This window comes from Chelmon rostratus, chromosome 4 (assembly GCF_017976325.1).
Source record: "Chelmon rostratus isolate fCheRos1 chromosome 4, fCheRos1.pri, whole genome shotgun sequence".
In the NCBI taxonomy this organism is placed as follows: Eukaryota; Metazoa; Chordata; class Actinopteri; order Chaetodontiformes; family Chaetodontidae; genus Chelmon; species Chelmon rostratus.
This window is the reverse complement of record NC_055661.1, coordinates 27,186,726-27,207,177: the sequence shown is the minus strand read 5'-3', so window position 1 is coordinate 27,207,177 and position 20,452 is coordinate 27,186,726. Positions and strand designations below refer to the sequence as shown.

Genomic DNA, 20,452 nt, shown 5'->3' with positions numbered 1-20,452 from the left:
GGTGACATGTATGAGTGTTACTGAAACAACATATTTACGTACGTTTTAATATTTTTTCACTAATCAGCTTTAAAATCTTTCTGTGCAGATTATAATCTTGTAGGTTCATCAGGTGTTCAGTCGTCTTCACTGAGATGAATTTTTAAAATAGTTGTAAAATATAACACTCATTGTAATGCACCGTGCCTTGGCTCTGACTTCTCCCATTACTTAAGTTTCCGTGCTGCCTCAGCTCCCCCATCTCCAGTGAAGCGTTGGCGCGTGTGCCAGCATATGGTCACTGCCACACAAAGGAGAGCAGGAGGCCACGAGTGGTGCGCCTCCACCCGTCTTTCATTACCTTTCTATCTCGCTGGCTCTGACCCCCTCCTCTCTCCCCAGCAGCCACGCTGGCCAGCTGGCCGCCGCTTGGGTGTCACTTTCCTGGCTCGGGGGAAGGCAATGAGTGCATGAGTTTTCTGTTATTGTATGAGAGTTGAGCATCATAAGGAGATGGTAGCCTGCTGGGATCCAGGGAGCTTGTTCTGTGTGCCATAACCTGCTCATATCAGCCAGTGATGGTGCTTCATCGGGCCATCCAGGCGGCTCGAGCCGGGGACCTGACAGCCCTGAGGGAGCTAGCATCTGCTGGCCATCTCTTACCTGCCATCACTGATGCTCAAGGTGCTGGACCGGTGCACCACGCAGCGAGGTGTGGTCGCCTGGAGTGCCTGCAGTTCCTGGTGATGGAGCTGGGACTGGCAGCTGATGCCCGGGCCTTGAACAGAGCCACGCCAGCACATGATGCGACAGCTACCGGACACATCCGGGAGCTGCAATGGCTGGCAGACCAAGGAGGCTGCAACATCGAGGTAAGTTTATCCACTGAGATCACACACACACACACACACACACACAGAAGCCACACAACCAGGTTTCCAGGTAATTCCTACCAGCTCAGTCATCTGTGAGTCTTAATCGAGGCGATGGCTTGAAATGGTCATCTGACTGATCCCAGAGTGAGGTTACATCACTGCATTGTAAAACGTGCTGTACACTACCTTTTCATATGTATGACCAGCTGATTACATCATATGGTGTTGACTTACTGGATATCCATTAGTATTATGTAGCAAGTGTAATTACCTCCAGATGCTTGAGGGGAGCTCTTGCTGAACTTAGCCATTAGTACAGAGTGAAGGAACCTACATGTTCTCTTGTTTCTCAGAATTATTCAGGTCCATTATGATTGAATGTACAGAATCCTGCCTAAATGAAAGAACACGTGTAATAGCTTTTTTCTGTTAATTCTTAATGGAGGCCTCTATTACTTGGCCCTCATAAAATCCCTGCTGCAGCTGTGGAAAATACATGCACCTGTTTAATATCCTTCACTATATCCTCTGCACATATGAGTAATGAAGCCTTTTTGACATGTCTTGATAATCAATTGTTTACCTACAATAAGCCTTTTCAGTAGAGTTCAATTTGTCTTCATGGAGCTGCATCAAAGTTTGATCGTTGTGAATGTTTGCAGGACAGGGATGCTGCCGGGGCCACAGCGCTCCACATCGCAGCCCGGTTCGGTTGTGTAGAAGTCATTAAGTGGCTGCTTTCTGTTGGAGGAGTGGCAGAGGTGGAGACCAACTGTGGAGCTGTACCTGCTCACTACTCTGCAGCCAGCGGGGACCTCACCTGTTTAAAACTGCTCCTTCAGCAGGCACCTGGGTGAGTTCACAGCCCTTGCTTCACTGCTAAGTTTTAGCAATGCTAGTGGCACGGTTCTAGGAATGGGGGTGTCGGCCTGTCCAACACTGATCCAGACCAAAATATCAACAATTAGAGGGATTGCTATGAAATTTTGCGAATATTCATGGTTCCTAGAGGATGAATCCTGCTGACTTTGGTGAACCTCTGGCTCCTCCTGCAGCACTACAGTGAGGCTGACATTTGTGGTTCCGAGTGAAATATCTTGATAACTGTCAAATGGACTGCCATGAAATTTACAACAGGCATTCAGTGTCCCAAGAGGACAAATGTAAACAACTTTAACACCACCAGCAGGTCAAAGTTTCGCTTATTTTGTCAAATATCTCAACACCAAATACATGGACTCACTCAAAATGTAGTATCAATATCCATGGCAACGATGTATCCTCCTGACTTTGGTGATCCTCAGACATTTCCTCTTTCACGACTTTTTTTTTTTTTTACTTTTTAGTTGTCTGTTGAAATATCTCGACAGCTCTGAAATTGAGTCACACATCAACAAATGAAGGCTTTTCATCTGTCGCCATCATCTCATGACATTCCCATCAGCCTCGGCTGTGCTTTGTGTTTAATGCTTGTTAGTAAATGTTTGCATGTTAACACAATAAACCAACATGGACAACATGCTAGCATTATCATTGTAAGCGTGTTTGCATGCTGATGAGGGAGCTTTTGTATTGTGTAGTCAGCCTATCATAGCTGGTAGTTTAGCTTTTCCACATGTTAACCGCAGGAGTTCCCCTGTTTGGGAATCTCTGGGTTAGAGGAACAAATCCCACACACTTGTTTTCACAATCTGTGATTAAGAGGTTGATGTGCACCACATCACAAGGATGACAACAACTGAGAAACATTACCACTTACTTACTTGTCGAAAACAATAAAACTGCACAACTGAACCTGACTGGTGATTGAACAGATTAACTGAAACACTGGATTACAACTAAATGTTGGGAAACGCTACTTATTACACTAAACTTTGTCAGGTAGATAAGACAAACTCTGCACATATCTTTGGTAACCAAAGAATAAAGCGCAGCCCTTATGCTGACAGTGACTTTGTTAACAAGAAACACGTGTCGTGATCTCACTTCGACCAGGCGCCTCGTAATCTCACGGTGGAACTTACTGTGCTGTGCACTCTAACCATTATATTAAGTGTGCTGCTGGTAGACACACTCTGTAATATGACTCTAATATGATAGCAACAGCTTTGTGTGCAACTATATATAGGGTTCCTTTGTTGCCACCAGACCGCCGTCTGATATATCTTCAATAAGTTATTATGTAATGTGTCTTTCTATGTAAAATCACTTTTACAGATGATGACTGATTACCATCAAGTGACACGCAATTTTTGACATGGTTCATAATTAAAAGGATTTTTGGCATTAGGCTGCAGTCATCCAGACGGGCAGGTGAACACCTGAAATGTTAACCCCCCCACATGGATCATACACCCTACATCTACTAAACCTGAGACAGTGGCACTTAGCGCAGACCAGATGAAGATACTTCGCTCTTCCTGCTTCATCTTCCTGTTACAGGAGGGTATGACTGTAGTTTGTGTCACTCATGGCGGGGTCACAGCATCGCATGTGACCATCAGTAACCTGTGAATAATGCATGCCAAGACCCCGTTGGTCACATGTCAACCATGTGGTTGTTGAAGCACAGCACAGTGTGTCAGTGTAAGCGCAGCCCTACGATATCTGACAGGCTTGATGGACAAGAACCAAAAAGGTTTTGATCCTTCGTTTATATCATGTATGTTTTTGATATTATTGTTATATTCTGTCACTCCGGTGGGGGATTTTCATAAAACACACAAACCAACACACCTCTGGTAGCTGGAGATGCTCTCTGTATACCTGTTATTGACTGTTTTAGCCAGGTTTGTCTCCATTTAACAACAGTAGAGTTGTTGTATCTTCTTCAAACTTCACAGTATTTCAGGTTTAGGTTTGTCTGTCTCTGCAGATGCAAAGATGGTTCATGTCATGTTTTTATTCCTACTAAGATGCACTGACAGGTTCATTGTCATACTCATACTTGTGTTGCTGATGATGGTTTCATGATACTGAAGTAAATTATTTTGTTCACTATTTCAAGCAATGAACTTGCTGTTGATGCAGAGATCTTAAAAACACTTCTTTATTCATACATTCCTGTCCTGACACACTACTTTCAAGCCTCTGCAATCACTTTGCATTTTGAAACTTTTTGGAAACCATGTTGTTTCCTTTAAAGCTTCTTTGTAAAATTCTGAATATTCCGACCAGACTGGTTAGTATGGCTAAAATATCCTAAAAATATACAGTATATCTGCTGCATATGTTTTTAACATCATGAATCATCCACATGTCAAATTGGTGCATTGCATCTTGCAGAATTTTGGTATTGGTCCTAGTAGTGATGCTGTTTTAAAGCATTTAATGGCTGATGCTCCGAACTTCACCTGATGCATCCCTGTTGTTGATATATGTCGGATTACAGATGTGTGAACCACCAGACGGTCATCGGTGCTACTCCGCTCTATCTGGCCTGCCAGGAAGGGCACCTGCATGTTGTAGAGTACCTTGTGAACGACTGCGGGGCTGATGTCCACCTGAGGGCCCACGATGGCATGACCTGCCTGCATGCTGCTGCTCACATGGGCCACCAGGCTGTGGTGGTGTGGCTGGTCAGTAGAGATGCAGTGTTTCCTCGACATATTGTGTTTTTTCAGTCACCACTTTGATCCTTTTTCATTAATCCAAATAGGCGACGTGCACCGATGTCAGCCTGTCCTGCCAGGACAGAGATGGAGCAACTGCTTTGCACTTTGCTGCCAGCAGAGGGCACTATTGCATCTTGGAGAGCCTGCTTCACATGGGTTCAAAGGTCATCAAGGATTACTGGGGAGGGACCCCACTTCATGATGCTGCAGAGAATGGAGAGCTAGAGGTTGGATGCACCTTTTCTCTTGCAGTTTTTATCTTATCTTGTCTAAATAAACTAACCAACTGCATTCATAAAGCACTATATTCTACATATTTCTGTTTCTCAATTTGCATATTGTCCTGTTCCTTTTCTCAGTCCTGTAAAATTCTGTTGGCCAATCAAGCGAACCCTACAGACCATGATATTGATGGGCTCACAGCGGCAGACTTGGCAGAGTACAATGGACACCATGAATGTGCCAGATATCTTTTTGCCATGGAGAAAAATGTAAGCTCCCTCTCTCTACAGTATGTTTTAGTTCACACATTTTCCTGCTTTGCGTCCCTTCTTTGTGTCAGTACTGCCCAGCTGTTTACTCTGGCATGAAAATCAAAGCTAATTTGTGAGTACGGTCAACAGTGAACATCTGGAAGATCTTGGAACCTCGGTGAATCATTTTCTTAATTTGTGACATGTATTTCATGCAGGTCAAGCCTGTCCTTCTCTAGCGCTGTTCTCTCCCACTCAGCGTGATTGCTATGCTCTCAGTTTAAGAGGTCTAAGAAAGTGGAGGATAGTGGCTTTTGTGTTTAATAAAGCATTACATGCGATGGTGGCGTGAGTGCAGCAAGAGATTCTTCGCTCTCAGTTGGCCACGAGGACTCTCTTTTGTTTTGTGTAGAAAGCACGGCACTCCTTAATGTGATTGATGAATATTTTAGTGTTAACATCTTGTTTGTGCTGGTGTTGCCTGTTCAAGTCAGGGGTCAGTGCAGTAAAAACTGGCCTGCATTTAACTTTAATAGTCAGTTTGCTGTGCAAGCCCTCTTTATATCTTGATTTATTTGTTTGTCTTTTAAATAGCTGCACAATAATTGGGGTTACAATTGATACCAATACTGTAATTTCAGCCTGTGGAGCTGATTTTAAACAGGCACAGAGAATACTGTCTATGGGGATCTCTCAGTCAGCAGACTTGTTGAACCTTAAAGCCTCATAGCTGTCCACCTACAGCCTGTTGTTGTCTCTCCCATCACACTTCACTCGCCGGCAGGCCACACAACGATGTACACAGAGTAACGAAAGCTGTCAGCCAATTGAAGCCATGAATAAGTCAGCAGAGAAGAGCAGCACTCATACAGGAAGAGGATGATGATAGGGAGGCAGCGAGGCGTTGCTGCCGAGCTCCCCCTTCAGAAATAATCCTCCCATCCACAATGGAGAGCTAATTAGTGCAGGGGCCGCTGCGACGTCGAACGCAGCCGGAGCCGCCGCCAGCTAAGGGCCTATCAGTTACCCCTCTCCAGAGGCTCAGGTGCAGGGCCCAGGGGCTGAGCCCGTTATGAGATCCACAAGCTTAAGTTTCAGCGTTTTCACCATTCTGATGCCTGGAACCGGCAACTCTATCCCTCTGTGGACTTGGAGAGCAGGATGTCAGTGGCTTCAAACACACGTTTGATTGTCTGTCATGTTTTTTCCAGGGTCTTGAGGGTGCTATGATTGTCACCTCTGGATACTGTATAATGTCGGTAGCAGACAAAACGATGTATCGTGTTTCTTGGCAACGTGTGATCTGGATTCACAAACTTGAGGCTTGATGTGAACAAAGGGGTCATCTGGTGGAGAACCTGAAATAGCAGTTGATTGATTTGAATCCTCATGATATTCGGAGCACAGATGCTTTGAAACCTACTGTTCCAGAGATGAGGTGTACAAGTAGACATGCTTTAATTACATTTGCGGTGGTGTTTTAGGTTTGTAAAGTGCTGCGCAGATCACAGGTTTCATCGGTTCTAAAGTGTCAGTCAGATAATCTCATTTCCGAGCTGCGACCTAAATGGGCTGAGGCATTGACCGGGGAGAGCGGCGCGTTTGGCCTCTCCGCATGTTTGGATCGCGCACATCGAGGTCAGACTCGTTCAGCGCTGTCAACTTCTCGTCCTCATCGTGCATCGCAGGAACAGCTGCAGTCAAATAAACTGTGTGGCGTGAGGTTTACTTCACACACATTTGTGGCTTTTGCTCTCCATTCACAGCCATCGGGCCAAAGATGCTGTTGTTTGACAATGGTATTTTTAGAACACTTGGAAAGAGGAAACACACTGTCATCTAATTCATCACTGTGTGTTTTTAGGATTAGGAAAATTTCTGCTTTGTTTTTTGCCACGAGAAACAAAACACATGCTTTTATATCCTTTTGCTTGTACGCATATTAAAACGTGTAATCAGCATTCTCGCCAGGGCTGTAGCTGTAGAGCTGCAATGATTGTTCCATTAATCGATTGGTTGATGGGCTGAATTAATTTGCAACTAGTTTGATAATCGTTGAACTAGTGTTTTAACTAAAATGCCAGAATTCCCTGGTTATTGCTTCTCAGGTGTGAATGTTTGCCGAGTTTTTGTCTTTTATGACCAGATGTCAGATGATTGTTAGTTGCGGCCCTAAATGCCATCTTTTTGTTGTTTTTCCAAACGTCTCTCCAGCTAAGATGCTGGAATGCATGGGTTTTGATGAGGCAGAGGTGGCGTTCATCAGGATATGGTGAATTAGTGGATGGTTTCGGTCATAAAATCTTAGAAAATGTGGCCACAGCTCGTCACAGCACTGTGTTTGTTGTTTGTTGTCAGTGTTTCCACATTAACAGTCGGACCCATCTATTCAAGCTTTTGGTGTCACATTGTGTTTCCACTGTCACATTTTTTACCCCCACCCTCACAATAAAAACAGCTTGATGAATTAGCTCCTCCATTCAATTGTCCCAAGTGGAAAAAGCGGCTGAACGCGCATGGATAAAATGTCTCTTTTCCAGCTGCTTTGACAAGTCTTCCGCTGATACCTCCCTTCGTGCAACAACATGCCCATTGGTTTGTCCATGCATTAGTGACATTACCGGCCATCCTATCCTTTCGCTTAATTATTAACAGCATTCTCCGATCAGAGTTTATTGTTTATTGCCTGGCGGTCCTTGGCCACTGGCAGAGATGCTGATGATGGTGTCAAACGAGTGGTTGGTGATCTTACGATAGTGTCACATCCTCAACTCGGAGCGGCCGCCCCGGATACTCGCTGCTGAAGTCGCTGCTTCTGGAGTTTCACTGCACGGTGAAGTCGCACCGGTGTGCACTGGGAGAGCTCTCAAGGTCAAGGTTAGTTTTAGGTCGGTGTATTGATCATGCTTACTACTAGTTGTACTTTTTCTGCTGCTTTTGCTTGTTTGTACTCCTTCTTGTGCTTCAGTACATTATTTTTCTTTGAGCATTTGTTCATAAGTAAGTGACCGGACGGGCTGAGTAATTATTTTTGTAAAATGAAAGGAATGTTTTGTAAGTTCTGTTAAGGAGGCCCTAGTTGGCAGATGTTTTGGCAGCGCTTTACCAATTTTCTGATCAGTTGCGGCCTCTTACGGTTAGCCATGACTAATACTCCAGGCTCATGACCTGAATATACGTGGTATGTTGTCATTGTTGATTTTTGCAAATTGGACATGAATTTTCCTCCTTTTTTTTAAATCTCTCTACTTTCTGTTTCTTGATATAATTTTCTGATCCAGTAGTTGTTAAAAAAGAAGCTGTAAATGTTGTGAGTCAGTTGTTAGCCTCTCATGCATTTACCTCCCTGCAGGAAACCTGAGAGTATTTTAACATGTGAGTGGACGTGTATTTACACTATAGTGTTCTGTGTATAATGTACACCCGCTGTATACATTCCACATTGCAATTTATCACCAAGAAGGTGAACATTTCACATGGAAGCAGGTTGTTTTAATGATTGATTTCACAGCGCAGAATTACAAGACATTTTAAATACACACGGTGTGCTGAAATTCTTCAACCCTCTCATGGCTCGACCCACAGGGACCACAGATTACTGGTGCTGCATGTTTGACAATGAGACAGCACTGAGTAGCTGTTTCTTAACTCTTGGCTTCTAATCTGTAGTGATCGGACTCTTTGTGGTCTTTGATAGAGGGAGAGTGGATCCAGGCCAGAACAGGGCTAGGCTATCTATATCTGCGTGGCAATTGTGATGGGGTGCTGATGAAAACCAAATGCTCTCTGGCCACTGGGTCTAATTAAACACACACACACACGGACCGGTTCATCATAGCTTTTAGGACATTGAACTGTTACTAGAAGGGTCACAAAGGAACCGGCCTCCCCCTCCCCGTTTCCCAGCCCCCTTGTTTATCTATTTATGTATTGCACAACTTCGGGGAAGTTTATTCCTCCGCCTGAGCAGTGTCACAGCATATTTCGTGCTGTTCGACATCAAAGTGCCGTGCGAGAGGAAATGGCAAGGACCACCTCATGGACGCAAAGCACAACAGCATGCAGCAGCACATTAGGGCTGCCTTTGATGTTTTGGTTACTAATAATGTCCTCGGAGAGCTGAATTTGATATACATTCTGCATGGAGTGCATTAGGACAATGCAGGTTCATTAAAGGGGATCTAAATGTTTCCATACATCCTACATCCTCCCCAGAGTGGTGTGAAATGCTGCCAATTATTCAAGGTTGCTTACTATCCCGTGAGTTTGTTGTGTTCTTTTGTCTTTCATAGTGCATGTCTCAGGCTTTAAAATGTTTTGATATGTTAATTTTCAATCTAGACATTCTAATTAAATCCATTTAGCCTGTTTGTTCATGCCTTTTTTTAGAATTAAAGAATGATTTCATCAGCATAATACACATTTTGAGTTTCTAAAAAACAAAGCCAACCTCACCCAACCCTAAAAATTTACATTTACCTGCAAGACTTATGTTGAGTGAGACAAATTGTGTCTTTGACAACAAATGAGAGAAAAATCACCTTCCTTAGGTCATCATTGTCCTGCACAGCAATCAAAAATGTCACTTTTTGTCTCCTAGCACGTTTTACATTCAACTGACGATCACCTTATCACTGTAAGGCTGTACAGTGTTCAGAAAGTAATGAGTCAGTGGGCCGGATTCGATTCCTGCCCGAGGCCCTTTGCTGCATGTCATCCCGTCTCCCGTCTCGCTCCCTCCTGCCTTTCCTCTCCAGCTGTCGCCATCTAGATAAAGCAGAAATGCCAAAAAACATCTAACAGTGTCATAAATGAAAGTGGAAAGTTGTGGTGCCGACTGCTAAAAAAAAGTATACATATATTTCTGAAAGAAATTATGGCCCCTCTCTTGTTGTGTTTGCACTTTTTCTTCAATAATTTGATGTAAATTTCACATAAAAAGCTTGGTTTGAACAACGCTGAGTTCAGATGTCACCTGAGAGTCTGCTGCTTACAATAATCTTAATCTTGTTCACAGTGAAAAGAAATCTGATTCTGCTGTGTGACGCCTCATTCACCGTGTGAAAACATGCAGGAATACAAAACCTTTGGCTTCATAATCAGCCATGAACTCACATTTAAGGAGACAAACCAGGCTGGTGTTTGCTTAAAAACAATAGAAGAAAAGAGAGCAGGAAAGACGTTGGTGTTTGAAAATCTATGAGACAACAACGACAATATGATCATATTGGACAATATGAGGGTCCATCAATATCATCAAATTTCCAAACAGAAATCTCATGTCCAGGTGCTCTCAGATGACAACCCTAATTTTACTGTTCTGCCTCAAGTTTCAGGTCTCAGATAGCATTAAATGTGACTCTGATACAGTATTTGCAGACAGCCTGTGCAGAAAAGCCCATCGAGGTAACCGTTCCAGTGCAGGAGGAGGTGAAGGTGAAGCCGGCTGTGTTGTTGCACTGCAGCAGGGAGGACTACTACGGCTGCCTGAGTGACACATGCAGGGACAGCTACAGCAGTGACACACCAATGGACAGTTTAAAGGTTACCGAGTTTTTCACCATGCTTTCCATTCTTCACAATTTCCTGTTATACCCCAAAACAAACAAGCCGCGTCTCTGTTTTATTTGTGCAAATTAGCAACCTGAGAGTGAGGAGCCCCCACAGGCGAGATACCCTCAGTCCCCTCCTGCAGCGCCGGCACCTCCTGCTTCATCCACACCCGCCCAGCCAGCAAAAACAGCTGTCAGCAGAATCGAGCAGGTTCAAATCGCAACATCTGGTGAGAAAAACATCTCTGTTTACCAAACTGAATCAGTCTTTTACCAGAACAAAGCAAAAAAATGCTACAGTATGAAATGTTTACTGGAAGTCAGTGCTCAATGGAAAAAAAAGATTCTGATTTGTGTTTCAGTTATCAAAGGTTTGAATCAGCCCAAGGCCACTGGGAGGGAGATATCTGTCTCGGCTGACAGGACGATGTTGCCTGATGCAAACCTCCTGGCCGAAAGAAAACTTCTTGGCGACATGAAGTCCATTAAATCCTTGAAACAATCCGGGTTATCAGGAGTCTTCACCGGGCAAGCAGTTAGTGCATTAAGCTCTCTCATTTTGTACATCTTTCCTTTGCATGCGCCCCCTCCCTTTGCTAAAATCTGTATCTGTGCAGAACAAGATGGTGGTCCTGCCCACCGAGGAGGCCAACCTGTCGGACATCGACTACCTGGTGCCCACTCACGATGAGAGAGGCCGCCCCATTGCTGAGTGGAAGAGGCAAGTCATGGTGAGACAGCTGCAGGCCAGGCTGCTGGATGAGGAAGATCAGAGGAGGAAGGTAATGTTTCATCCAAATCTTTAAAATCTGATGTGCTCATAGATGTAAGGTGGGTTTGTTAACGGCTCGGATCTGTGAATTACAGCGAGTAATACTCTAAATCGAGCCTCAACACAGAGCACGTCATGATCACAATGTTAGCTCCATTAGCCCCGTCTGGAGAACAATGTCAATCAGTCGAGTCCAACAGATACATGTTTGATTAATCAAGAGCTGTGGAGTGTGTTTACATGATGTTGTGACTTTACGAATGGAAAACAAGCAGCTGAAGGATAAGGCACTCTTTTTTCAGACACTCAGATGCAACCTCTTCATCTTTAATTCCTGAACTCAGAGCTGGTTTAGGTGGATAGTTAGGATAGATGTTTCCAGAACTGCTGCTGTATTTTTCCACTTTCAAAATCAGCCCAAACAATTAGTCAATTAATTGATTAGTCAGTTAACAGAAAATTAACTTATTTTGATAATCAATTAATTGCATGCAGCACTAAATAAAGTCTGTTATGTGTTGTACAACCGGCTTATAATCGAGTCTCCTTCTAAACTAATGCTTGTTGAGTCTGAGCAGACCACAATGAGCAAAGCAAAAATTGTGGTCTTATTTTGTGATGCTATTCTAAATCTGCATTGCTGAAAATCTTAAAAAGCACTTGGAAATTCCATCATCGTTTACTTTTAATTGCATGTAACAAATCACTGAAGACATAACACATTGCTAGTCAGGTCATATTTTTGAGGTTTGGATCGCAGTTTTACTATATCATTACTCTTTTCCTCTCACGCCTAAGCCATTTAAAATGTTAGAAAAACTTTAAATGTGACATCCTGCATGTTTATCTGCCTCTTCTCTTACAGGAAAATGGGAACAGATATGCCAAAGTCAGCTGGAGGTACTCCCAAGCCCACAATGCCATCCTGGGGCCCTCTGGTGAGCTGCTGGCTGAGGATGACCTCATCTATCTGGAGCAGCAGATTGCCAACGTCTCCATGCAGAGGAACTGTGAAGGCTACGAGCTGGAGCTCGCTCGCCTAGCTGAGGAGCTCAGGCACATCCTGCCGGCCCCCATAGTGAACATCACCGTCAACACACAGTTCAGAAACTTCTCCAGTCAAGTTCCTCTACCCGTGTGGTGCGGCCGCATCTCGGGCATCGTGAAGAGCATGTCTCTGCTCATGACCAATCTGACAGACCAGCCCTACTGCAAGATGCCCAACACCGACCTGATCACCGTGTTCTCTCAGACGCCAGAGAGACAGAACTCCACCAGGGGTCGCAGGGAGAGGATAGAGGATGAAATCCATCAGTTTGGAGTGTCTGTAAGGACTCTGAAGTCTAATTTTGAGACACAGAACTCACCTTTGTCAGATCCGCCGGAGGAGGCTGTAGTGTTAAGTTCTTCAACACAGCTCGAGGCCCCAGAGTCGGACAAGCAGCTAAAAGTGTTGAGCCCGGCCCCAGAAACAGACCAGAACAGTGACTCCGGCATTGACTATGATGAAAATGTTGCAGATGTTCTCGAGTCCACCAGCCTTCGGAAGGAGCGTATAGTCGTGCTGTTCTTGGGCCACTGGAAGAAGTCTGCCTACACGGTGGCGCTGAAGAGCAAGGATGCGGCAGAGAGGAAGATGAGTGGCGGGAACCCGTCGATGGGAGACAAAGCAGGGTCCGGCGGCGTGGAGAGCGCCCAGTCCAAGATGATGAACAGCTCTCTGGGACATTTCTTCAAGCAGAGGAGTGCTGTCAACAAGATGCTGGGGAACTGGAGGAGCATGATCTCCAGTGTCCCGTCCAGACAGATACGCAGGTAGAGCTGCATGACTACTTATAGCCCCCATCCACGTTTTCAACAGAATGTCTCCACATTAGGTCTCCACACCTGCACTACTCACATTATGCCAGGTTCATGTCAAAATTACCTAAAACTTGTACAGCACTACACACTGCACACACTCTAAGCAGTTTATTGTGCCGTGCCTTGAATTAAAGCTCTGATGTGTTATAGTGGTCATTTTTTGTTTGTGATAACATTTTACCTTTTGATACTTGATGCTGGAACTGCTCTTGAAGAGCGATTAATGAACTGTTAAGGTCAAAACTTCTTGCTCATTTAGAAAGATGCGTTCATTGATTGTCTGAGCTGGTATTGAATAGGTCCTTGTTGCCCATGAACACCCCTTTTCATGTTAACGCTCCGCTATTCAATATTTTTCTATCAGCAATCGATGAAGTGACTACATAATTTGAAAGAAGTTCACGGTGAACAAACACAAATTTTGCCCTTTTGTTTAGTCTCACAGCCTCATCAACCCTTTTTCAAGCCACATGTTGAGCAACAGCAAAGTTAGCAACTAGCTGGGAAAAAAACGTCTTAGCTAGCAAACGTTTTGCTCGCAAAACACCCTGATCATTTTTTTGGGCTTTAGACACAAAAACAGCTAAAAGGAGTCAACGATGGACTTGTGTTTGGTCAGAAACACAATGAAGTTGTGCTATGAATGCTAATATTGCTCCATGCCTGATGAATGTGTTGATAAGCGAACATGTTTGCAGCCACTGAACCCTGTAAAAGTTTTGGTTTGGAATGCTGCTGAAAAGCTCAGTAATCCATTAGTAGACTGACAGACAATTAATCAACTTGAAAATCTTTTAATCACCTGAGGTCATTTAGCGAGGAAGAATTCCTAATATTTGGTGGTGAAGATTAGAGTCTTTAGTTGCAACCTGGAACATGCATCTCGATTAACCATCCAGTGTTATCCACAGGCTCCACAGGCAGCAAGCCCTGTACTCCCCAGAGCAGTTCCTGCCCCGTCTGGATGGCGTGCCGGTGGAGTACGACAACCTGACGCTGGATCTCTTCATGCTGGGCTACTTTCACATCCTGGAGTTGGAGCTGCCTGTGGACGAACGCAAAATGAGGCACCTGCTGTGTTTCGAGGTGTTCGACCACGTGGGGAGCTTCCCCTGGGAGCTGGTCAGGGACTTCCATAAGGCTGTCATACAGGACATTGAGGCTGGGAACCGCGAGTGGAAGGACGGCTTTGAGGACATTAAGGTGAAGTTCTTTGGGAATGCTGTGAGTCAGTCTGAGAGCACTGTAGAAGTGGTGAAACATAGCCTCCCAGAGGTTAGACAGGTCCCTAAGGTCATAGTGCAGACGCCCACACCCGATGAGGGGATGCTGCACTGCGGAACTGACATTTCCAGTTTTAGCAATGAAGAAATTTGTAAGTACATTGACCGGAGTTTTGCTTTTTGGAAAGAGAAGGAGGCAGAGATATTTGATTTTGAGTAGTTGCTTGTGTCATCCTTTTGATATTTTTTCATTGTTTGTATGTTTGTTTAGATCACATTAGGGCTGGATATCAAACCTAAATAATGTTTGAGTTGTGAATTGAATTGTTGTAATTGTCAACTATCAAGTACTGAATGCTAACACAGACTGCTTAGCCAGATTCTTAGCCTTGTTTACTTATTTGATCAGATATTGGTCATAATTTTGTTAATTTTATACTGTATTTTATTGTGTTTAAACGTTAAACTCCAATGTGTCTCAGAAATTTGGACTTTGTTATGAAGATTTAAATATGATTTGTAAAAAAATAGCAATGTAAGATGTTTAATAGATATTTTGGTACTGCTGTTCAAACTCAGGTATCAAATTGGTAACAAATCTCCGATACCCAGCCCGATTACAAAAGTGTTCCTGAGAGTCAACATCTTTGTTTCGAGATTTATTGTTATTTTTTAATTTTGTAAGCAGTTAAATACTCCCAACACAGCCTAGACCCAGTGATCTGGCAGAAAGAGGACCAGTTGTGGTATTATTTTATAAGATAAATCATTACACAGCTACCCGTGTAATTTCATTCCTTGTAAGGCTGAACTTGATTATTCATCAGTACCTTATTGTTAGGACTTCACTGACATAACACCTTCTTTTAATTTCTTACCTTTTTTAAGGGACTTTTAATTAAAACCCATTTCATTTTGTCTAACATAGTCTTGATTATTGTAACATGCAACATACTGCATCCTTTATCTGCATTTACTAGCTTTCAGGCCTGTTGAGAAAATGCTAAACATGTGCCTGTAACAGCAGCTGCGGGTCCCATGTATGTTGTTTGGAATCTAACTGCAGCATGGAGTCACTGTCGGTCCTAAAAATAACCGAACGACAGGCAGCCCGTCCTCAATGACTTGGCAAAAGCTTTTCGCCATGCTACCCACTCCATGTTGATCCAGTCAGCTGCTCAGCTGCAAACCGCTTTTTTACTGGAAGGATGAGCCATTATTTCCACTCTCTGCTTCTGTGGTGAGTTTGTTGTTGGTTACTTATTTCCTTTTACATTATTTGATGACAGGAAATGTCATTTGTTGTTGGGTTCAGAGATGAGAGTCATACTATTACATGGCAGAGTAATCATGAACCAAACATACTTTGTAGTCCTTGTAAGAACACATGATGCCACACTTGAGGTGTTGTTTTCTAACCTTTTAAACTTAGAGAGCCAAAATGTCTCTACATTTCTCTTCAGCTCCCTTTTTGGCCTCTTTATTTGAACCATGGTATAAAAACAAAACTTTTATGTAACCATTAATTATCATCAATCATTAAATATTGTATAATGTACCACTAAGTAATAAAATGCTGTTCCTGTAGATCACCTTTTCTTTTCTAATTGCTTCTCTGTATGAGGCCTTTACTTTAATATCCTGTTATTAGGGCCAAAAAACTTTTAGAATAACATTCTGTACTTCATGGTGAAGTTATTGCTGATCTTTTGTGAAAACTAAACAGGATTTTAGAATGATTTCTTGTCTTCTATTTACGTATTTTTTCTACCCTTGCAGGTAAGCGCGAAACTCAGTTTTTGACCGTCTCAGCTGAAAGACGACTGGACCTACATTTTAGACTGAAGTTGACCATGGTGCGAAACGTAGATGACCTGGACTTCTGCCTGTCCTCCCATCCTCAGAGCATCCTGGAGGGCTTGCGCTCCCTCTGCTCTCACCCCAAACTGGTGGATGTAACACTGAGCGCAGGCGGTCGGGACTTCCCCTGTCACCGCAGCGTGTTGGCCCTCTGCAGCACATACTTCCGCTGCATGTTCTCAGGGGACTTTGTGGAGAGCATAGCGGCACGTGTGGAGCTTCATGATGTTGATCCTGACATACTCAGCTGCTTGTTGGACTTTGCCTACACAGGCAAACTGACCATCAACCAGAGCAACGTGGAGGGCTTGATATGCACCTCCAGCCAGCTGCAGTTCCAGACAGTAAGAGCCGTGTGCAGCCGATACCTGCAGCACCAGATCGATGCGACCAACTGCCTGGGAATCCTGGAGTTTGGGGCGATCCATGGCTGCCCTGAGGTGATGGCCAAAGCGTGGGCCTTCCTCTTGGAGAACTTTGAAGCTGTACAACAAGGTGAAGAGTTTCTACTGTTGGGAAAGGACAGGTTGGTCGCCTGCCTCTCTGATGAAGGACTACAGATCCGGTCAGAGTGCACCCGTGTGGAGGCCATCTTGAAATGGGTGAGGCACCACAAGGAGTCTCGGCTCTGCCACCTCCCTGAACTCCTCGCCTTGTCCCGTCTCTCCCTACTCAGCCTGGACTACCTGGCTGACACCCTGCTGAAGGACAGTCTGGTGGAGGCCTCTCCCAGCAGCAGAGAAGCTCTGGAAAAAATTTACAGAGAGGTTAGTGAGTTCACACTTCCTCCTTCTTTTTTCTCTTATCTTTGTTTGCTCAATCTCGTCAAATTCCAAAAAACAATCATGACTTTTACTCTTGTAGAAAATGGATTTGGCACCAGAATATAGAGACAGACTGAACTCTCAGAGTCCACAACCAAACCTGCAAGAGGTGCTGTTTGTAATGGGAGGTCGTTCGCTGGATGACTCTGATGATGAAGATGACTCAGATGAAGAGCAGGACAGAGACCCAAGACTGCAAAGGCTGCTGCTGAGGAACTGCGGCTTCTATAACACGAAGACAAGTACAAACATTTTCTGCACGTTCCAGAATTTCAAGTTTGTTTAAGTTCAGAATCTATTTTACAACTGAACTTTGTTGGGAAATGTCCGTCTGATTCCTCTAAAAAAAACGGTTTGGCAGATGTGTCGTAGGTCGTTAAATGTAGTGTTGACAGAAAAACAGCCCTGCAGGAATGCGGTCTGGATGTGACAAAGTTGGACCATCTTCTCAGTTCCTCAAATGAGCGTTTTATTGTGCAGAGCTGGAAGAAGCCATCCATGTCCGTGTTTTTTGATGGGATGTCAAGGAAAAGATTGTTGCATCTCATTCTAAGATTTCTGGTCTTATGTTGAGGCAATGACAACCTCAGCCACAACGTTGAGGACTGTGCCAGAAAAGTTGCATTTCTTTCCTGACCTAACTTTGACTTACTGTCAGTTAAATGGTCATTGAGGACATGTGTGAGTCTTTGCCTAATTTCCCTGATATTTATCATTTGCTTCCTGTATTTGTGAAAGCTGTCATCTAGTGATGATGTTCAAACATGACCTCCTCTTTCTTTTTTCTGCAGAACAGTGGCATGAGCTCCCTAATTTCCCCAACCCCAACAAGTGGGGCTACTCCATGGTCTCCTTAAACAATGATGTGTATGTCACAGGTGAGTCAAGTGCATGCAGCCCTTCAAAACACAGAAACTTGTGGAGCAAGAGGACCAGAAATGGTTTTGAGCAGACTCGCTTCTTTCCTTTGTGAGGAATGCAGAATGTCAGACTTTTGACAAAGTGCTCTTGTCTCTCTGACAGGGGGCTCACGAGGTTCGAATACCAACACCTGGTCGACCACAGAGACCTGGAAGTACATCACAAGAGAGGGGAGGTGGGTTACTGTGGCACCTATGCTCCGGCCTCGGACTAACCACACTTCTGCAACGCTCAATGGGGAGATTTACGTCATTGGAGGTAAGAAAATAAATACAGTCCTGCATGTGGTGCCTTAAACCTGCAGAGCAGTGGAAAACTCTGATACATTCAAGTAGCTCATCTGCCCTTAATGGCTTACCTCTGTGGTGATAGTTTGTCAGAATTTGCTTGCATTTCTTCTTTGTGGTGGAATCGGTTCAAATATGGCCAGGTTCTAAGAACAGGACAATGTTTTAGATGTGTGCTGTGGTGGTGACACACACATCACAGTCAGTCTTTGTTCACATTTATGAGACCATGATTGAACCTCATCACTCTCTCTACTTACATTTCCCTCCTTTAGGTACGACAGCAGATCGTGTTGAAGTTGAGCATTATGACCCATACAGCAACACCTGGGCCTTGACGTGCCCCGCATTAAAATATGTCACTAACTTCACCGCCACAGCGTGTCATGGGAAGCTCTATGTGATTGGCTCCTGTGCTGTGAAGTACAATGCTTTGACCATGCAGTGTTACAACCCCGTTATAGGTAAGGCCGGTCACAGCAAACCTGATGCAGTCATGTTGGTGGATTTATTTTTTGCTCCACTTCCAATGTTGCAGTTTTGAGTTGTGAATATTGCCTTTTTTTCTCCTGGTTGTATTTGTCTCAATATATGTGTTTTTCATTTCACTTTATATGTGTGTTTTTCATTTAGGACAATTTCTTCAACAATTTATATCATTCTATCAAGTTATTTTCTGTCATTTCCTCCATGCATGTGAACTGGTGAATGAGGGAGTTTTCTTTAACATGTTTTCAGTTAAATGGCTGTCTTTACAATTTCTTTTAAATATTTAGTTTTAGTTTAGCCATTATTGATAAATCCTCAACGATAAAATAGTTTTGTTTTTTCCCATCAAATTTGCAGTAAAAGACCTAATTGTTTTTTTTGCTTTGTTTTACAGATAGCTGGATCAGCATATGTTCACCCTTCATCCCTAAGTACTTGTCCTCTCCTCGTTCTGTCTGTGTGGATGGAACTATATATCTGGTTGCTGACAACACTAAGAAAGTCTACTCTTATGACCCAGAGGCAAACATGTGGCAGAAGGTAGGCTTAGATATTACTGTTGATAACAGTCACAATATAGTAATCTAACAGGATTATACAACCCTGAATCCAAAAAAGGTTAAGATGCTGTGTCAAACATCAATAAAACAGAATGTGATCATTTGTTTTTTCCAAAGGGCAACTTTGTTTGTAGTTCAGAACTAGTCTTCTAGAACTACAAATAAGTCCAGTTGCCCTTTGGAAAAAAAAAAACCTTAGAAGTACCATGACCTGGATGAATGAGAATCTCCACAGACATTTAATGTTTAGCTTAATCAACTTCATTGATTTTTGTAAATATCTGCTTATTCTGAATTTGATGCAACAACAGGAGCAACAAAAGACTGGGAAAGTTGTGGAATGCTCCAAAAACACCAGTTTGGAACATTCCACAGGTAAACAGGTTGATTGGTAACAGGTGATATCATCATGATTGGGTATGAAGCCTTGTCAGTAAACAAAGTTTGTAAATGGTTAAATTCTGCTTTTATTTACGTTTTAAACAGAGTCACAATTTTTTTAGAATCAGGGTTGTACCAAAGATAACCAGTTTTGTTCATTCTCTTGTTATTTTGTCTTCGACCTTTCCCTCTCTTCAGGTCCAGCTTCTCCACATGCTCCATGAGAACGGCGGCCTCGTAACGCTGGACGGCAAGCTGTTTGTCACCGGTGGCCATTGGAAAGGTATGGAGGGGGACTACGGGGTGGAAGTGGAGATTTACAACCGAGCGTCCAACACCTGGGAGGTGGAGTGCTACCTGCCAAGACTGTGGTTCTACAGCGGAGTCTGCACCATCTTCCTTGATCCGTCCCAGTGGCCTGAGCTCTTCCCCATAGATTCAACATAATGGCCTGGGACTCAAAGAGTTCACAAAGACATGCTCTTATGATACAGTGCAAATGTCATGTTTATGCCAGGATGCTATTGTGCCCTAGAATAGTGTGTTACATGATCCTCAGGTATTCTTGGTTGTATTTAGGGCCTTGCTTGGCTGGTCAGCATGTGTTTATTTATACTTTGTATCATGTGTTTAAGATCTAATTTCCTTTTTGTGCTATTGAATGGTGCTTATGAATCATGAAATCTTTGTAGATTATTATTATTATTATTATTGTTGTTGTTGTTGTTGGTTGTTTATCAAGGGTTTGAAACTGGAAATGCTCAATTATTAATAAAAAT

At 43.5% G+C, this 20,452-nt stretch overlaps 2 protein-coding genes across 2 annotated transcripts; both read left to right on the top strand.

The window, feature by feature from the left end:
• The first annotated feature begins 550 nt into the window (after nucleotides 1–550).
• Nucleotides 551–14,571, top strand: LOC121605494 (espin-like protein). The gene is made up of 11 exons (XM_041935416.1): nucleotides 551–851; nucleotides 1,517–1,707; nucleotides 4,246–4,432; nucleotides 4,513–4,695; nucleotides 4,828–4,959; nucleotides 10,312–10,485; nucleotides 10,582–10,723; nucleotides 10,856–11,028; nucleotides 11,111–11,275; nucleotides 12,131–13,080; nucleotides 14,040–14,571. Exons 1-11 carry the CDS (start codon nucleotides 558–560, stop codon nucleotides 14,569–14,571), a joined length of 3,123 nt encoding a protein of 1,040 aa, XP_041791350.1. The 5' UTR covers nucleotides 551–557.
• Nucleotides 14,572–15,491: 920 nt separating this feature from the next.
• On the top strand, nucleotides 15,492–20,450 carry klhl30 (kelch-like family member 30). Its single transcript, XM_041935417.1, has 8 exons — nucleotides 15,492–15,591; nucleotides 16,131–16,978; nucleotides 17,076–17,277; nucleotides 17,827–17,913; nucleotides 18,059–18,214; nucleotides 18,519–18,707; nucleotides 19,127–19,272; nucleotides 19,872–20,450. The coding sequence occupies exons 2-8, from the start codon at nucleotides 16,205–16,207 to the stop codon at nucleotides 20,118–20,120; spliced, it is 1,803 nt and encodes a 600-aa protein (XP_041791351.1). The 5' UTR covers nucleotides 15,492–15,591; nucleotides 16,131–16,204; the 3' UTR covers nucleotides 20,121–20,450.
• Nucleotides 20,451–20,452: the final 2 nt, after the last annotated feature.

Excerpts from the sequence above, each read along its gene's own strand:
- LOC121605494 (XM_041935416.1), top strand. The coding sequence starts at position 558 with ATGGTGCTTCATCGGGCCATCCAGGCGGCTCGAGCCGGGGACCTGACA. Across the intron at positions 852-1,516 it reads AAGGAGGCTGCAACATCGAG|GACAGGGATGCTGCCGGGGC; the intron begins GTAAGTTTATCC and ends GAATGTTTGCAG. Across the intron at positions 4,433-4,512 it reads AGGCTGTGGTGGTGTGGCTG|GCGACGTGCACCGATGTCAG; the intron begins GTCAGTAGAGAT and ends TAATCCAAATAG.
- klhl30 (XM_041935417.1), top strand. The coding sequence starts at position 16,205 with ATGGTGCGAAACGTAGATGACCTGGACTTCTGCCTGTCCTCCCATCCT. Across the intron at positions 17,914-18,058 it reads CAATGATGTGTATGTCACAG|GGGGCTCACGAGGTTCGAAT; the intron begins GTGAGTCAAGTG and ends TCTCTCTGACAG. Across the intron at positions 18,708-19,126 it reads GTGTTACAACCCCGTTATAG|ATAGCTGGATCAGCATATGT; the intron begins GTAAGGCCGGTC and ends TTTGTTTTACAG.